The sequence below is a fragment of the Osmerus mordax genome, chromosome 5 (assembly GCF_038355195.1).
Source record: "Osmerus mordax isolate fOsmMor3 chromosome 5, fOsmMor3.pri, whole genome shotgun sequence".
Classification (NCBI taxonomy): Eukaryota; Metazoa; Chordata; class Actinopteri; order Osmeriformes; family Osmeridae; genus Osmerus; species Osmerus mordax.
The window spans coordinates 485,567-503,716 of NC_090054.1; the positions used below are offsets into that span (position 1 = coordinate 485,567).

General features: G+C 47.4%; 1 protein-coding gene across 1 annotated transcript in view; it reads right to left on the reverse strand.

The window, feature by feature from the left end:
* itga9 (integrin, alpha 9) overlaps positions 1-18,150 on the reverse strand; it is a 100,321-nt gene that overhangs the window by 48,816 nt on the left and 33,355 nt on the right. The window contains exons 11-14 of the mRNA XM_067235957.1: positions 16,223-16,317; positions 14,275-14,365; positions 11,694-11,739; positions 6,610-6,761 (exon numbers count right to left, since the gene is read on the reverse strand). Coding sequence (XP_067092058.1) covers positions 6,610-6,761; positions 11,694-11,739; positions 14,275-14,365; positions 16,223-16,317 — 384 coding nt within the window. The remainder of the gene's footprint in view (positions 1-6,609; positions 6,762-11,693; positions 11,740-14,274; positions 14,366-16,222; positions 16,318-18,150) is intronic.

An 18,150-nucleotide genomic window follows, 5' to 3' on the forward strand; every position in this document is an offset into this window, starting at 1 on the left:
GACGGAGTCAAAGCCTCCATTTACAATTTTGAAAGACTTTAACAAGCTAACTTGGATTTACAACAATGAGTGACTTCAATATTTATTTTAACGTATTTGAAAATTTTACTTTTCTGAATGTAGTGTGTCAGTGTCACGTAACCGCTCATCTCACATCCCATTCGCTATTCACCTCGCTAGTCAATCTATTGCAGACAGGCTGCGGCCAACACGACAGTAGCAGCAACTCTACACATGGCCGATTATTTTCTTCTTAAAAATCTTGATTTTATTTGGGGACAATGACATGGCTCGATAGCTGGCTAGTCATGTTGTTAAACATACTGTAAAATTATAATTACTGTTTGGAGAATATGTCAACTTTGATGCAGTCATCTCACATCCATTTGATATTGAACTCGCTCCACAGGCTGCGGCCGTACTGTAGCCTAGTACTAGTATGGCCGATACTTTGTTCGTGAAAATCTTGATATTGATTTTGGGAAAGTGACATGGCTGATTAGCTAGCAAATCTTATTGTCAAACATACTGTAAATTGATATTTACTGTTTGTCAACCGTACACAATGTTATTGCCTCTGAATCTTGCTAGCATAACGTTAGCTTTCGGGCTAATAGCTCAGCCAAGGGAAAGCTGGTGTTGGTTCTATGAGCTGAGCGGACTATAAAATATCAGAGTTGGCTAACGTTAAAAAACCTTACTTTTTTTTTTACAAAACGCTTGAAAACATAAATTAATGTTTGTAAAAAAAAATCGTTGGCAAGTGACCATGGTATAAGCGGGATAATGCCCTTCGATGTGTCCAATATCACCTGATAATGGCCTCCGCTGCGCGTCGGACGGTTCACGCCTCCACATCGTCCATTATCAGGTGATATTGGACACCTCGTTGGGCATTATCCCTTACAGTGCGTTCACACTGCAGCGGAGTGGAGCGGCGCGGGGCGTCGGCTTCCAATTCATTTTCAATGAAACCAGGCGTTGACGCTCGCGTAGGGCATTGTGGGAAGGCGAGCGGAGCGGAGCGTTGCAAGTTGGATTTTCTCAACTTTATATAAATGAGGAGCGTGAAAACGCTAGCGTTGGCCAATCGGATTGGTTTCTTGTAACGTATCAACCGTTGGTCATGATAAACATTTCTAGGTTTCACAATTTCAAGATGGAGGAGAAACTTTTCGTATGTGTCTGCACACCCAGTTCTGTTCAGAACAAAGTTACTAATGTGATGAGCCTGAATTTAAAGATTACATTAAACTAATAATGCATGGTACATGGTTGCCGATGTCGTCAGTGTTCGTAGTGTGTTTTTATAGCCTACTTTTAAATTCAGTCTCGTCACATTACGTGACTGTTCTGTGCCACTGCTAGCTCGCTAGCCCAGCCTACAAACGACTGGTTGAGTGATTGGTGGCGTAACATGTATTCTCTACTGTAATCTTGCACTAGTAAAAATTCGGTATTTTTACATAAATGTTGTGTAAAAGTGGTATTTTGATCGATATTGTGAGTACATGAACCCAAATCTGCACGCTTGGCCATGACTACAACAGTGACCTTAGAGAACTACAACTCTGTATTAACTAGTCTAACACGCCCCCGAGCGTGGTGTACTGTGGGAAGGCGAGCGGTGCAGAGCGTTAAAAAACGCTGCAGTGTGAACGTACAGTTACGGCCCGCGAAATCATTTGGTCCGGCCCGCCATGGCACTGCAGGAACCATATTATTAGGTGCATTATTCGTTGGCAGCAGCACTATTTTAATATGTGGAAGAGGACCGTGGAGGCGCGCAGCGTTGCGTACCAATGTACCCAAAAATTTCCCATTTAGTGTGGAATTCCTTTCTAGCAAATCAAACCCAGAATATGTTGTTGGTTTGGGCTAAGCCCCACGCCTGATTAACACTCAGATCGATAAGCAGTCTCAAAAATGGTAGCAATTTAAAAAATGATAGGATCCCTTTCCGTAATCATGATACCCCCCAAGAAATGTTTGATGCACCCCTAGTCAAAGCAGACTGCATCCGTGCCAGCTAACATCACAAACCTCACCAAAGAGAAGCAGTTTCAGCCATCACATTAGGGGTGAGTTAATGAAATGTTTGACCAAATACAGCAGGCACATTTTTAAGTTGATGATTCTGTACGGCTCCCAAATGATTTTATAAATATCCAAATGGCCCTTGGCAGAAGAAAGGTTCCCCACCCCTGCCTTACATACAGGTCTTGACCAGTTTATTGCAGTCTAGAGCGGTGTACACCAGTCTACACCAGTCTATACAGGTCTATACCAGTTTAGAGCAATATAAACCAGCCTGCACCAGTGTAGAGAGGTCTGAATTGCCCTTTGGGGAATTCTTTTTATAAATGAATGAATGTAGCAGACTATATTAGTCTAGAGCAGTCTAATCCAGTCTATAGTAGTCTAGAGCAATTCACACCAGTCTATAGCAGTCTAGACTGGTGTACATCATTCTTCACCAGTTACTACAAGTCTACATCTGTCAGTCTATATCAGTATATACCAGTCTTTAGCAGTCTAGAGCTGTTCAAACTAGTCTAAAGCAGTCCACAGTAGTGTACACCAGTCTCCATCATTCACCTCAAGTCTACAACAATCTATAACAGCCTGTACCAGTTTATAACAGCCTATATCAGTCTACACCAGTCTGTCGCCAGCCATCTATAGTAGTCTACAGCAGTCTGTCGCTAGCCGTCTATAATAGTCTAGACCAGTCTGTAGCAGTCTACAGTAGTCTACAGCAGGCTATATCTGGTGCGGACATGGCTTACCTCACAACCCAGTCTCCTACCCACTAGTGTGTACCTGTTCTACCTCTGTCTGGGAGTGTCAGTGCTGTGTAAGCCTGTGTGTGTGTTTCAGTAGTGCTGTTGCAGGACTACCTCTGTGTGTGTGTTTCAGTGCTGTGTAAGCCTGTGTGTGTGTGTGTTTCAGTGGTGCTGTTACAGGACTACCTCTGTGTGTGTTGAGACCTGAGTGTACTTCGTGACTGCCATCTGACTGTAAGTAACCAGAGTTTGTTTCATTCATTTGTGTTTTGCTAAAACTTTGCCTCAAGGACAGAGGGTAAGGGTATAGCAGCTAAATTGGTCAATAGGTAGCTAGCTAGAGATCGAGTTTCAGGGTACTTGCCGCCGAGTGAGACCCTGGCTTTGTTTACATAATTAGGGCCATTGTTGGATTTGGTTAAATCAGCCCTGACTTCTGTAATCAGATTCAGAGCTAATAGTGTCTTACTGAGTGTACTTCGTGACTGCCATCTGACTGTAAGTAACCAGAGTTTGTTTCATTCATTTGTGTTTTGCTAAAACTTTGCCTCAAGGCAGTGGGAGTCAGGTGGTTGAGCGGTTAGGGAGTCGGGCTAGTAATCTGAAGGTTACCGGTTCGATTCCCGGCTCTGCCAAATGACGTTTAGCATATTTAGGCAATTAGTCTGGCAGCCTCGGTGCACGAAGACTCGGTCGAACAAAGACAGGGAGTCTACCTGCGGGAGTCCACCGAGGACGGCCGACGTGGTGGATCACCTCTTCTGATAAGCATCACCCTATTTGTATTCTAATCCACCTAGAACATATTCATAGCTAGCATGTGTTTCTTCAGCATTCCCGTTCATTACACTACCCGTAGACGTAGATATATCACAAAGTATATACGGTCAACTTCTAACCTTCACTACCTATCCAGATCTTCTCCACCTGCCCTCTCTCTTTCTATAGGGCTCTGGAACTGCCAGTCTGCTGTGAACAAGGCAGACTTCATCCCAGCGTTTGCATCTCATGCTTCTCATGCGTCGACTTCTTGTCTCTCCTGACCTCCTTCTACCTGACGCTGCTGAGCACACCGGCGACCCACAAGGCAGGCAAACAGCTAGACCTCATCCTGACACGTAACTGTATCACTGACTTAACCTCTATAACCCCATTGCATATTTCTGATCACTACTTTATACAATTCTCTATCTCTCTCCCTCCAACTCCTTCTACCTCCCCTCCTCTTGTAACTTTCCGGCGCAACCTCCGCTCCCTATCCCCCTCCCATTTCTCCTCTATTGTAACATCCTCCCTCCCCCCCATTGACGAGTTCTCGTCCCACCCCACTAACACTGCCACCGACACCTTGTTAACCACTTTAACTGCATCACTTGACTCTCTCTGTCCCCTGTCAACCAGGCCTGCACGATCTTCTCCCTCCTGCCCGTGGCTTACGGATGTTATTCGTGAAGCAGCTGAGAGGAGATGGCGCAAGTCCAAAGGCGGTCTGGACCTTGATAAGTATCACTTCCTCCTCAAATCCTTCTCTTCTCACATAACTGGTGCTAAAACCCTCTACTTTCTGAACAAAATTAACTCTGCTTCAAACCCCCACAAACTTTATTCTACCTTCTCCACCCTTCTTAACCCACCTCCCCCACCCCACCCTGACAGCAGACGACTTCTCCTCCTCCTTTGAGAAAAAAGTCGGCGACATTAGCAGTCGGTTCCCTAAACCCACCTTTCCTACCCTCTCACCCTCCATGACTGACCCAACTAAATGTCTAAACTCTTTTTCTCCCCTGTCTGAGGCAGAGATCTCTGACCTCATTGTCTCTCATCGCCCCACCTCCTGTCCCCTTGATCCTATCCCCTCCCCTCTCTTTCAAACCATCTCCCCCTCCATCATAACTTTTCTTCTCCATGTCCTAAACTCCTCTCTTACCTCTGGCACCTTCCCCTCTGCCTTCAAACAGGCTAGAGTTACCCCTCTACTCAAAAAACCCTCCCTTAAACCCGCCGTCCTCCAGAACTACAGACCGGTATCACTGTTACCCTTCCTTTTAAAAACAATTGAACGTGCTGTATCTAACCAACTGTCTAACTTTCTCTCTCAGAACAACCTGCTTGGCCCCAACCAATCGGGCTTCAAGACTGGCCACTCCACAGATACTGCCCTCCTTTCTGTCACCACTGCCCTCCAGTCTGCCAGAGCGGCTTCCAGGTCATCCATCATCATTCTGCTGGACCTATCTGCAGCGTTTGATACAGTTAACCACCAGATCCTGCTCGCCAGACTTTCTGAGATGGGCATCACTGGCACTGGACTCCAGTGGATCTCATTCTACCTGTCGGGAAGATCCTACCAGGTTTCCTGGGGAGGCAAACTGTCAGGCCCTCGCCAGCTCTCCACTGGTGTCCCACAGGGCTCCGTCCTTGGACCCCTCCTCTTCTTTCTGTACACCACCTCACTTGGACCAATCATCACCTCCCATGGCTTCTCCTACCACTGCTACGCTGACGACACGCAGCTGTACCTGTCGTTCCCCCCGACCGATCCGGGGATCTCAGCTAGGATTGAGGCCTGCCTCACAGACATCTCCGCCTGGATGACCGAGCACCACCTCCAGCTGAACCTCGCCAAAACAGAACTTCTCATCATCCCGGCTAAACCCTCCATCTCCCACGATCTCTCAATCACCCTGGGATCTGCGACGGTGACCCCTTCATCCTCTGCCAGGAACCTTGGGGTTACCATGGACGACGAGCTCTCCCTCACGGCCCACATTGCTGCGGTCTCCCGGTCGTGTAGATTCACCCTCTACAACATCTGGAAGATCAGGAGATACCTGTCTGAGCACTCCACCCAGCTGCTAGTCCAAGCACTTGTCCTCTCCAAGTTGGACTATTGCAACTCGCTGCTCGCTGGTCTCCCAGCATGTGCAACCCGCCCTCTTCAGAGGATTCAGAACGCAGCGGCCCGCCTGGTCTACAATCTACCCAGACGCTCCCATGTTACCCCGCTCCTCATCTCTCTCCACTGGCTACCTATTATGGCCTGTATCAGATTCAAGACCCTGGTATTGACCTTCCGAGCAGTGAACGGGACTGCACCCGTCTACATCAAGTCTCTCCTGCAGCCTTACACCCCCACCCGTCACCTACGGTCTTCTTCAGACAACCGCCTGGTGGTCCCACCGCTCAAGACCGCCCGGTCCCAACACAAGCTCTTCTCCTGTCTGGCCCCCCAGTGGTGGAATCAACTCCCCACCTCCATCAGAGACACTGACTGTCTCTCCACCTTCAAGAAAAGGCTCAAGACACACTTGTTCCGGGAGTACAACGGTACTTAGGAATGGTTCGCTTGACCCGATGTTAGTTTCCTCAAGGATCACAATGACTATTGCTCAGAGACTTGTTGCTCTTGTGGTTAGTGGTAACTGATTTAAAATTGTTTGTACTCGCTGTGATATATTGTTTTTATTTTTTTATTTTCTCCACAGGTACACTTGCACTTATAGCAGTTCATGTTGTTTAATTGTAACTTGTTTAACTCATGCTCTTATGGTTCTTCCCTTTGGCACTTACTTTGGTTGTTCACAATGTGTGCTTCATGTTTTGGCTACTCGCAATGTTTTGTGGCTATCTCGTTGTTATGATCAGTGACCTATGCACTTTGTAAAGCTCTCTCTTGGAAGTCACTTTGGAAAAAAGCGTCTGCTAAATGAATAAATGTAAATGTGTGTGTGTCAGTGCTGTGTAAACCTGTGTGTGTGTGTGTTTCAGTGGTGCTGTTACAGGACTACCTCTGTGTGTGTGTCAGTGCTGCGTCCATTCCTACCTATGAGTCCTGGCAGCTGCTTGCCCCTGAAGCGCAGACACACAGTGGCATTGAAGCAGTTGAGGTGCGTTCCCTCGTGGCACTGCGGGGCAGTGATGTTGATGGAAGCGGGGAGGAAGATGGACACATCCACCGTGATCACCGGACGAGACCTGTTACCATGCCAACCATAGTCAGGGCAGGACAGGGGGGTGTAGGAGGTTAGTTTTCTTATTACTGATATCAATGCTACACTATACTACACTCTCGTACACTATACTACACTCTCGTACACTATACTACACTCTCGTACACTATACTACACTCTCGTACACTATATTACACTCTCGTACACTATACTACACTCTCGTACACTATACTACACTCTCGTACACTATATTACACTCTCGTACACTATACTACACTCTCGTACACTATACTACACTCTCGTACACTATATTACACTCTCGTACACTATACTACACTCTCGTACACTATACTACACTCTCGTACACTATATTCTCTCTCCTAAACTATACTACACTCTTGTACACTATACTACACTCTCGTACACTATATTCTCTCTCCTAAACTATACTACATTCTCATACACTATACTACACTCTCGTACACTATACTACACTCTCGTACACTATATTACACTCTCGTACACTATACTACACTCTCGTACACTATATTCTCTCTCCTAAACTATACTACACTCTTGTACACTATACTACACTCTCGTACACTATATTCTCTCTCCTAAACTATACTACACTCTCGTACACTATACTACACTCTCGTACACTATACTACACTCTCGTACACTATATTACACTCTCGTACACTATACTACACTCTCGTACACTATACTACACTCTCGTACACTATATTCTCTCTCCTAAACTATATTACACTCTCGTACACTATACTACACTCTCGTACACTATATTACACTCTCGTACACTATACTACACTCCCGTACACTATACTCCTACACTATACTACACTCTCGTACACTATACTACACTCTCGTACACTATACTACACTCTTGTATATGGAGTTAGATCATTTTCATAATTCAAACAAACAAACGTAACACGATTCACAAATAATACAAATCCTTGCGTTTCTGTGTGTGGATTTTTGGAACTTTCCTGACGCGCCTAGATTCACAAATGCATTTTCTTCAAAAAGTTATTCTCTGCAGCCTATCAGATTGTCTCTTCAAATTTTAACCAATCACATTAACGTGTCTATGTGGACTTCAACAACCTGCCATAATAACAGACAAAATGTCTCCTTCAGATCAAGAGCAATGCCGTCTGGTAGCATGTAGGTGAAATATTACTTGTTAATCTTATTAAACCGGTTATCATACGTGATTGAATATTCTTGAGAATGGCAGGATCCATGTTTACTAATTGTAAGTGTTTCCTAGGCTAACGTTTAGCAAGCTAGCTGTGATTGGCTAAAATTGGAAGAGACATCTGATAGGCTGCAGGGAATTTGTAAATCTAAGCGCGTCAGGAAAATTAAAAAAATACACACACACAAATGCAGGGATTTGTAACTCGTGTTCTCCGATTTGTAACTCGTATTCGTCAGGCTGCAAACAAATGTAATGGGGTCATTTATTTGTGAATCGCGTTACATTTGGAATCACGAAATACATTTGTGAATCGTGTTACATTTATTTGTGAATCATGAAATACATTTGTGAATCGTGTTACGTTTGTTTGTGAATTATGAAACTAATCTAACTCCATACTCGTACACTATACTACACCCTCGTACACTATACTCCTCTCTCGTACACTATACTACACTCTCGTACACTACACTCTCGTACACTATACTACACTCTCGTACACTATACTCCTCTCTCCTACACTATACTCCTCTCTCCTACACTATACTCCTCTCTCCTACACTATACTACACTCTCGTACACTATACTACACTCTCGTACACTCTACTCCTCTCTCCTACACTATACTCCTCTCTCCTACACTATACTACACTCTCCTACACTATACTCCTCTCTCCTACACTATACCACACTCTCCTACACTATACTACACTATACTACACTCTCGTACACTATACTCCTCTCTCCTACACTATACTCCTCTCTCCTACACTATACTACACTCTCCTACACTATACTCCTCTCTCCTACACTATACTACACTCTCGTACACTATACTACACTCTCGTACACTATACTACACTCTCGTACACTATACTCCTCTCTCCTACACTATACTCCTCTCTCCTACACTACACTACACTCTCCTACACTATACTCCTCTCTCGCACACTATACTACACTCTCCTACACTACACTACACTCTCGTACACTATACTCCTCTCTCCTACACTATACTACACTGTGCAGCACTGTATCCCACAATGCAGCAGTATACTACACTATATCGCAATATGCCACACCATACTCCTCTATACTGTAGAATACTGTATAATAGGGCTGAAACGATTTGTCGACATTATCAACAACTTCAACAATAGAAAATTGTCAACAAATATTTCTGTTGTTGACAAGTCGTTTGATCTCATATGACCTATTTTAAGGGCCTGCAAGAAAGCGATTTGATCAGCGCGGCGCAGTAGCGCTAGACTGTAACACTCCTGTATGCAATCCAATAGAAGACCAGACAACACAATGCTTACGAGAATGTCGGAGTGCAAACAAAGCCAAACTAGCAGAGCTTTGCTGTGCTGCAGGGCGGAACATGCCTTTCATGGGAGCACAACGGGCATGTTGAAGCATTTAAAGCGGAAACATCCCGGCACAAGAGGACACAGGATAGCCATTATTAATGACACCACTTGATAAAAAAGGGCTAGTTATGTGTCCTCTCATATTTCACACATAGGCTTACTAACACCGTGCAACTAACACCGTGGCAACTTGTCAGCAGACAGCGGTTAGACAGTAGTGCACAACCATTTTAATGACACTCTGAAATTCCGACTTCTGAGTAGGAAAGCACCTTAAATATGTTGTGTTATATATATATATATACGTATGTGTTAAATATTTTTATTTGTGAATGAAAATAAGAAAAAAAAATATATAAAAAACATTATTGCAGTAAAGTGGTAGTTTGGTTTGCATAGATTAGGGGTCCCCAAACTACATCCCACGGGCCGAATACTGAACAATACCAGACTTTTTCTTTTCTTCTTTTTTTTTGTATAAAAAAACAAAACAAAGTTCACACTGATTAATATGCATATGTAAGTAAATGTTTTGATTTCCATAGCGATGGATATGAAAAAAGGTCATTACAATAGTAATAATGCTCTTTTAATCGGCTATATATCACTTGATTTGTATGGATGTATGGTGCATAACAAAATAATAAACTAATCTAGCATAATAAATACATTTAAAATCACAATAAAATCTCCACAATAATACTGGTAGTTACTCCGGCCCATGTAATCTTCTGTTACCGACAGACCCGGCCCCACATTAAAGAAAGGAAAAATTAACTGGCCCTCGCAGAAAAAAGTTTGGGGACCCCTGGCATAGAAAAGTGATCTATCATAGGAGTCGGGACAGTTTGGATTATGAGAGACATGTGATAAAACATTGTATAGTTTATACACAAATAAAATGTCTTATCACTCACCCTTGTTCTGTTGCATATTCATATGACATACAAAAGGAGGTATTAGGAAGAATGCTGCATCAGTCAGGCAGTTACTTGTTAATTAAATGCAGAACGATATGGGTGAGTGTCTCTCAACGATTAGTCGATAAATCGTTCTAATAATCGTTAAATTAGTCAACTATCAAAATAATCATTTGTTGCAGCCCTACTGTATAACAGAATCAACAATGTCAAAACCACCCATCTTCATTCTACTGTAGTTCTATTATGGATCTACTGTGGTTCTATTATGGATCTACTGTGGTTCTGGTTCTACTGTGCAGGGGCGTCGTTAGACCCTTTTTACTCAGGGCAAGTGCTCCAGTATAAATCTGCTGTGCCCCAGTATAAATCCAAAGTTTGAGTTTTAACAATTTACTTTATTAGTCAATGCATTAATAATAGATTGATAATCCCGCAAAAAATTAACGCAGTATCCCAATCAATGCTTGTAAAATCAAAGCAGTTTAACCGAAAACAAACCGATGCACGCAGAATTCCATGTCAGCGCGCTCTTCTGTGTGCCAAATAGCCACTGCAGCACGCACACAGAAGTCCAGGTGTCGGACTCGGCACACAAGTCAGAATTGAGGTAGGCTAAGAAAACATGACTAAAATAGTTTCTAAATTATCATCTTATTTTGACTAAAAAATAAAAACAATATTACCTGAAGCTCAAAAAAACGTATTTACGCTCAAATGAATGCCAAAAAAATTTGTGCGCTCACATTAACTATTGATGCCCCTGAAAGCTGATATCATCTTGTGTCCCTGAACTGTGTAAAGTGGGTTAAGCAAGGGGCTTTTTTATAGCCTAGTAGTGCATTGTGCGCAGAAAGCTTGAAAGTAAAAAAAAAAAGGGATATGAATAGGGGCCTGTGCCCCAGTAGAGTTTTACGTCTAACAACGCCCCTGCTACTGTGGTTCTACAATGGTTGAATTGTGGTTCTGCTGTGGCTTTACAATAGTCCTACAGTGCTTCTGATTCAGATATGTTCTACTGTGGTACTGCTTTTGTTCGGCTGTGGTTCTGCTCTGGTTCTGTCATAGTACTGGTTCTGTTGTGGTTCTGTCATAGTTCTGGTTTTGCTGTGGTTCTGTCATGGTACTGGTTCTGCTCTGCTTCTGCAGTGGTTCTATTGTTGTTCCTGGTAGCAATACATGGGTTCCTCCGCTAATAACCCCAATATACATGTATAAACCTGCAGAATAGATCTCTCTCCTGCCCCTGTCCCTGACCAGGACATGGGAGCGACCACTTAAAGATGTATTCTTTTGCTGTGGTTCTGCTGTGGTTCTACTATGGTTGGACTGTGATTCTACTGTGGTTCTTCTAGTGTTCTGCTGTGGTACTGGTTCGGCTGTGGTTCTCTCAGAACTAGGCCAGCACCTGGGTCCTCCATCATCGGGTCACTCACCTCAGCAGGACCACGCTGTCAGCCATGAACGCACCAATGGTGAGATCTGGAGGAGAGAAATACGATGAGTGGAGGAGACGTGGATTCAGACCTTCTCTCAGGAGAACCCAGTGATTCCCCAACCCTAACCATAACCCTAACCCTTGTTTTGGAGGAGCAGTGTGACAAAAAAATTTAATAATAAGATAAAGCTGTTTTCATACATACAGGCAATTTGCTTCTTGCTCGTCCCTTCAAAAGTTTGATTCATTTGCGACTAAAGTTTGCACAACGGTGCCCTTGTTATTTACACCTGATCACCTGTCGATGAGTCGCCTGTTGATGAGCACACTATATCCACTGGCAGCACCTGATCACCTGTTGATGAGCACACTATATCCACTGGCAGCACCTGATCACCTGTTGATGAGCACACTATATCCACTGCCAGCACCTGATCACCTGTTGATGAGCACGCTATATCCACTGGCAGCACCTGATCACCTGTTGATGAGCACACTATATCCACTGGCAGCACCTGATCACCTGTTGATGAGCACACTATATCCACCGGCAGCACCTGATCACCTGTTGATGTTGACCTATTCGCTCCTCTCGAATGGATCCATGTGGTGCTGGGAATAGTATTTACTTCCTTGCATATACGGTGCTAGCTGTTTTGTGCTAGCTAGTTTCGTTTTGACTGGCAACATACTGACGTTGCTCATCGACAAATGCTCTAATAGGGTTTGCTTCTCTTGCTTGGCTACCTGTTGGCGCTGCCAGGTGTATCACACTGCTTTGCGGGACCTGTCACGTGACTTCCATTGAAAATGAATGGGAGGCTGCCCCCCCTGACAAAAAGTCCTAGGGGAAACACTGAGAACCACTATGAAAATAAAACAACCAGAACTAACACAGATGCCAACTATGGCACAGTTCACCTGTCAAAGGACTAGTGGCTGGACCTGCTGCTTTCTGACAGGTGGAGGTAGATGATGTAACTGAGTCAGTCATTTATAGATTCAGTCTTTGAGCTCTTGAAAGTAGGTTTACCTTATTAATTGCTGGTGTGTTGGGAATGTCCAGAGTGTAATGTTGTAAACAAGATCCCTGGACATCATGGGAACGACCGTACCCCACACACACACACGTAGAGCACCCCCCCCTCCCCCCACACACACACGTAGAGCACCCCCCCTCCCCCCACACACACACGTAGAGCACCCCCCCCTCCCCCCACACACACACGTAGAGCACCCCCCCTCCCCCCACACACACACGTAGAGCACCCCCCCTCCCCCCACACACACGTAGAGCACCCCCCCCTCCCCCCACACACACACGTAGAGCACCCCCCCTCCCCCCACACACACACGTAGAGCACCCCCCCTCCCCCACACACACACGTAGAGCACCCCCCCTCCCCCCACACACACACGTAGAGCACCCCCCCTCCCCCCACACACACACGTAGAGCACCCCCCCTCCCCCCACACACACGTAGAGCACCCCCCCTCCCCCCACACACACACGTAGAGCACCCCCCCTCCCCCCACACACACACGTAGAGCACCCCCCCTCCCCCCACACACACGTAGAGCACCCCCCCTCCCCCCACACACACACGTAGAGCACCCCCCCCCTCCCCCCACACACACACGTAGAGCACCCCCCCTCCCCCACACACACACGTAGAGCACCCCCCCTCCCCCCACACACACACGTAGAGCACCCCCCCCTCCCCCCACACACACACGTAGAGCACCCCCCCCTCCCCCCACACACACACGTAGAGCACCCCCCCTCCCCCCACACACACACGTAGAGCACCCCCCCTCCCCCCACACACACACGTAGAGCACCCCCCCTCCCCCCACACACACGTAGAGCACCCCCCCTCCCCCCACACACACACGTAGAGCACCCCCCCTCCCCCCACACACACGTAGAGCACCCCCCCTCCCCCCACACACACACGTAGAGCACCCCCCCTCCCCCCACACACACACGTAGAGCACCCCCACACACACGTAGAGCACCCCCCCTCCCCCCACACACACACGTAGAGCACCCCCCCTCCCCCCACACACACACGTAGAGCACCCCCCCTCCCCCCACACACACATGTAGAGCACCCCCCCCCCTCCCCCCACACACATAGAGCACCCCCCCCTCCCCCCACACACATAGAGCACCCCCCCCTCCCCCCACACACATAGAGCACCCCCCCCCTCCCCCCACACACACATAGAGCACCCCCCCTCCCCCCACACACACACGTAGAGCACCCCCCCCTCCCCCACACACACACGTAGAGCACCCCCCCTCCCCCCACACACACGTAGAGCACCCCCCCTCCCCCCACACACACACGTAGAGCACCCCCCCCCTCCCCCCACACACACACGTAGAGCACCCCCCCTCCCCCCACACACGTAGAGCATTCCCTAACCGCTCAGCCACCTGACTCCCTCCACACGCCCCCCCCTCCCCCCCCACACACACAAACACGTAGAGCACACGCTACGTGTGTGCGTAGCATGCGTGTGCATGGGTGTCTGTAGCATGTGTGTGTATGGGTGTGTGTTCTGGACCGTACCTGGGTATCCGTTGCCATCCATGTCCACGCTGCCAGAGATGGACTGTCCAAACATCTGTAGACCAGGCTGAACACTGTGACCAGACAGCCTCTGGAGACACACACACACACACAGCTGAGAAAGGGAACACACATGGGAGGGTGAGCACACACACATACCGGTATCTAACGGTCTTTATTGGTGTCTACTGATCTCTATTGTTCTCCACAGGTCCATACTGGTGTCCACTGGTCCATACCGGTATCTAATGGTCTTTATTGGTGTCTACTGATCTCTATTGTTCTCCACAGGTCCATACTGGTGTCCACTGGTCCATAGCGGTATCTAATGGTCTTTATTGGTGTCTACTAGGGGTACACAACCGAACACCCGCAGAGCAGTGTTGCCAGCGACTTTCTCGCTATATCTGGCGATCTAACCAGGGCTATTCCGGAACCTTTTTTTATTGGATATGGCACCTTTTGTCACTATGGAAAATGACTTGCCTAAATTATTATTATTTTTTAATTTTTGTGTAGTGTTCAATGTTGTTATATGTCTTGTTAGTCTTTATCCTCCATTGAAGTTTCACAAAAATCTTGTGTTTGCATTTTCGATGCGTTTTGAGGTGAATTTTCAGGTTAAGACAGAGGGGGAGACGCTTCAAGTGACACTTGAGCTGGTTGAGAGGGCTAGCTGTTAGCCTCGTTTCCCTCACTTGAGCTTGTGCTGGTTGAGAGGGCTAGCTGTTAGCCTCGTTTCCCTCACTTGAGCTTGTGCTGGTTGAGAGGGCTAGCTGTTAGCCTCGTTTCCCTCACTTGAGCTTGTGCTGGTTGAGAGGGCTAGCTGTTAGCCTCGTTTCCCTCACTTGAGCTTGTGCTGGTTGAGAGGGCTAGCTGTTAGCCTCGTTTCCCTCACTTGAGCTTGTGCTGGTTGAGAGGGCTAGCTGTTAGCCTCGTTTCCCTCACTTGAGCTTGTGCTGGTTGAGAGGGCTAGCTGTTAGCCTCGTTTCCCTCACTTGAGCTTGTGCTGGTTGAGAGGGCTAGCTGTTAGCCTCGTTTCCCTCACTTGAGCTTGTGCTGGTTGAGAGGGCTAGCTGTTAGCCTCGTTTCCCTCACTTGAGCTTGTGCTGGTTGAGAGGGCTAGCTGTTAGCCTCGTTTCCCTCAGGGGGAAAATGTAAAAAAGACAACAAAATGTGCTTAACTTTTTCAAATAAGTCCAACAAGTAGCCTGTGTTTTTTGGTTAATTTAATCCAATGGATAATTGCTGCTTGTAAAAACGATTGTTGCCGTGTTTATTTTTAACGTTTCACACCCATGCAGTGCATGTTCTGAAATTAAAATATACATTGCTCTGATGTACAAGCAGGTTTTTTTAGTCAGAGAAGCTATGTAGGCAGTGTATTTTTTTGTGTTCGGTTTTCCGGTTTCCTCCAACCCCGTTTTGAGTCGCCGGATCCACCCCCCTTCTGCGCTTCAGGACCTCCCACTTAGCCGGATATACAGAAAATACACAGAAAATACAGAGAAAACACTGAAATGGTCATGTTTTTTTCTTCCCCTTAATTTGCTTAACAAAACCGAAACCGTGACCCAAAAAACAGAAGCGAACTATGGGCTTGTTGAATTGTTGCACCCTTTGTGTCTACTGATCTCTATTGATCTCCACAGGTCCATACTGGTGTCTACTGGTCTATACCAGTGTCGACTTGTCTATCCTGGTGTCTACTGGTCTTTATTGGTTTCTACTGGTATCTACTTATGCCTATTGATATATATTGGTATCTTCTGGTTTTTACTGGCATCTACTGGAGTCTACTTGTGACTACTGGTATCTGCTGGTGTCTACTGGTGACTACTGGTATCTGCTGGTGTCTACTGGTGACTACAGGTATCTGCTGGTGTTTACTGGTGACTACAGGTATCTGCTGGTGTCAACTAGTGTTGAAGGTTGTGGCTGTGGTTACCATGGAGTATTTAGTGATGATTCCCGAGGCGTCACCATGATAAATATAGACCGCACCTCCGTAGTCATCCTCCTTCGGTGCTCCTATGGCAACATCTGGGACGGGCGGAAAACAGAAAAATAGAAAGAAGGAAGAGTGAGAGAGACAATGAAAAGGTGAGATCGGGGAAGAAAGCAGGAGAGAGAGAGTGAGGAGAAAGAGAGAAGAGTCTACTAATAGCTGTAGTGTATGTTTGGACCCCATAAAGCTGTCAGCTCCAGGCCAGGCAAGCAGGAGAACCTTGTTAAGTCTCTTAACAGACACTCAAGTGTTTGTCAGAGCTTTTAGACCTGGGGGGCTCAGAGGGGGTGGAAACTGGGCCATAAAACACAGCAGAAGGATTAAAACAACGTCCCTCTACCCCATCTCTGCAAGGGGGGGTGAATACCTTGGCAGAAGGAACAGTTTAACATACCTCACCATCAGTATACGGAACAAATGCTGACCAGCAGGATATTTCAGGCACTCCTGCAATTCAGCTGAACAATAACGTTGTTAAAGTTTTGAACTTTTGGGGGGAGACAAGGGAGTGTTTGGAGAGACAGCTCCTGAGCTCCTGTTTTCAGCAGAGCAAGCAGGAAAGGGACACCTTTATCTCATCCTCCCAGCCTCTCTCCCTCCCAGCCTCTCTAACTCCCAGTCTTCCAGTCGCCCAGCCTCTCTCCTTCCCAACCTCTCTCCCTCACAGCCTCTCTAACTCCCAGCCTCTCTCCCTCCCAGCCTCTCTAACTCACAGTCTTCCAGTCCCCCAGCCTCTCTCCCTCCCAGCCTCTCTAACTCCCAGTCTTCCAGTCGCCCAGCCTCTCTCCCTCCCAATCTCTCTCCCTCCAAGCCTCTCTCCCTCCCAGCCTCTCTAACTCCCAGTCTTCCAGTCGCCCAGCCTCTCTCCCTCCCAACCTCTCTCCCTCACAGCCTCTCTAACTCCCAGCCTCTCTCCCTCCCAGCCTCTCTAACTCCCAGTCTTCCAGTCCCCCAGCCACTCAGCCTGTCCCACCTCTTTCCCTCCCAGCCTCTTTCCCTCCCAGCCTCTCTAAATACAAGCCTCTCTCCCTCACAGCCTCTTTAACTCCCAGTCTTCCAGTCCCCCAGCCTCTCTAACTCCCAGCCTCTCTCCCTCACAGCCTCTTTAACTCCCAGTCTTCCAGTCCCCCAGCCTCTCTAACTCCCAGCCTCTCTCCCTCACAGCCTCTTTAACTCCCGGTCTTCCAGTCCCCCAGCCTCTCTCCCTCCCAGCCTCTCTAACTCCCGGTCTTCCAGTCCCCCAGCCTCTCTCCCTCCCAGCCTCTCTAACTCCCAGTCTTCCAGTCCCCCAGCCTCTCTCCCTCCCAGCCTCTCTAACTCCCAGCCTCTCTCCCTCACAGCCTCTCTCCCTCCCAGCCTCTCTAACTCCCAGTCTTCCAGTCCCCCAGCCTCTCTCCCTCACAGCCTCTCTAACTCCCAGTCTTCCAGGCCCCTAGCCTCTCTCCCTCCCAGCCTCTCTAACTCCCAGCCTCTCTCCCTCACAGCCTCTCTAACTCCCAGTCTTCCAGTCGCCCAGCCTCTCTCCCTCCCAACCTCTCTCCCTCCCAGCCTCTCTAACTCCCAGTCTTCCAGTCCCCCAGCCACTCAGCCTCTCCCGCCTCTTTCCCTCCCAGCCTCTTTCCCTCCCAGCCTCTCTAACTCCAAGCCTCTCTCCCCCCCAGCCTCTCTCCCTCACAGCCTCTCTAACTCCCAGTCTTCCAGTCCCCCAGCCACTCAGCCTCTCCCGCCTCTTTCACTCCCAGCCTCTTTCCCTCCCAGCCTCTATAACTCCAAGCCTCTCTCCCCCCCAGCCTCTCTCCCCCACAGCCTCTCTAACTCCCAGTCTCCCAGTCCCCCAGCCTCTCTCCCTTCCAGTCTCTCTCCCTCAC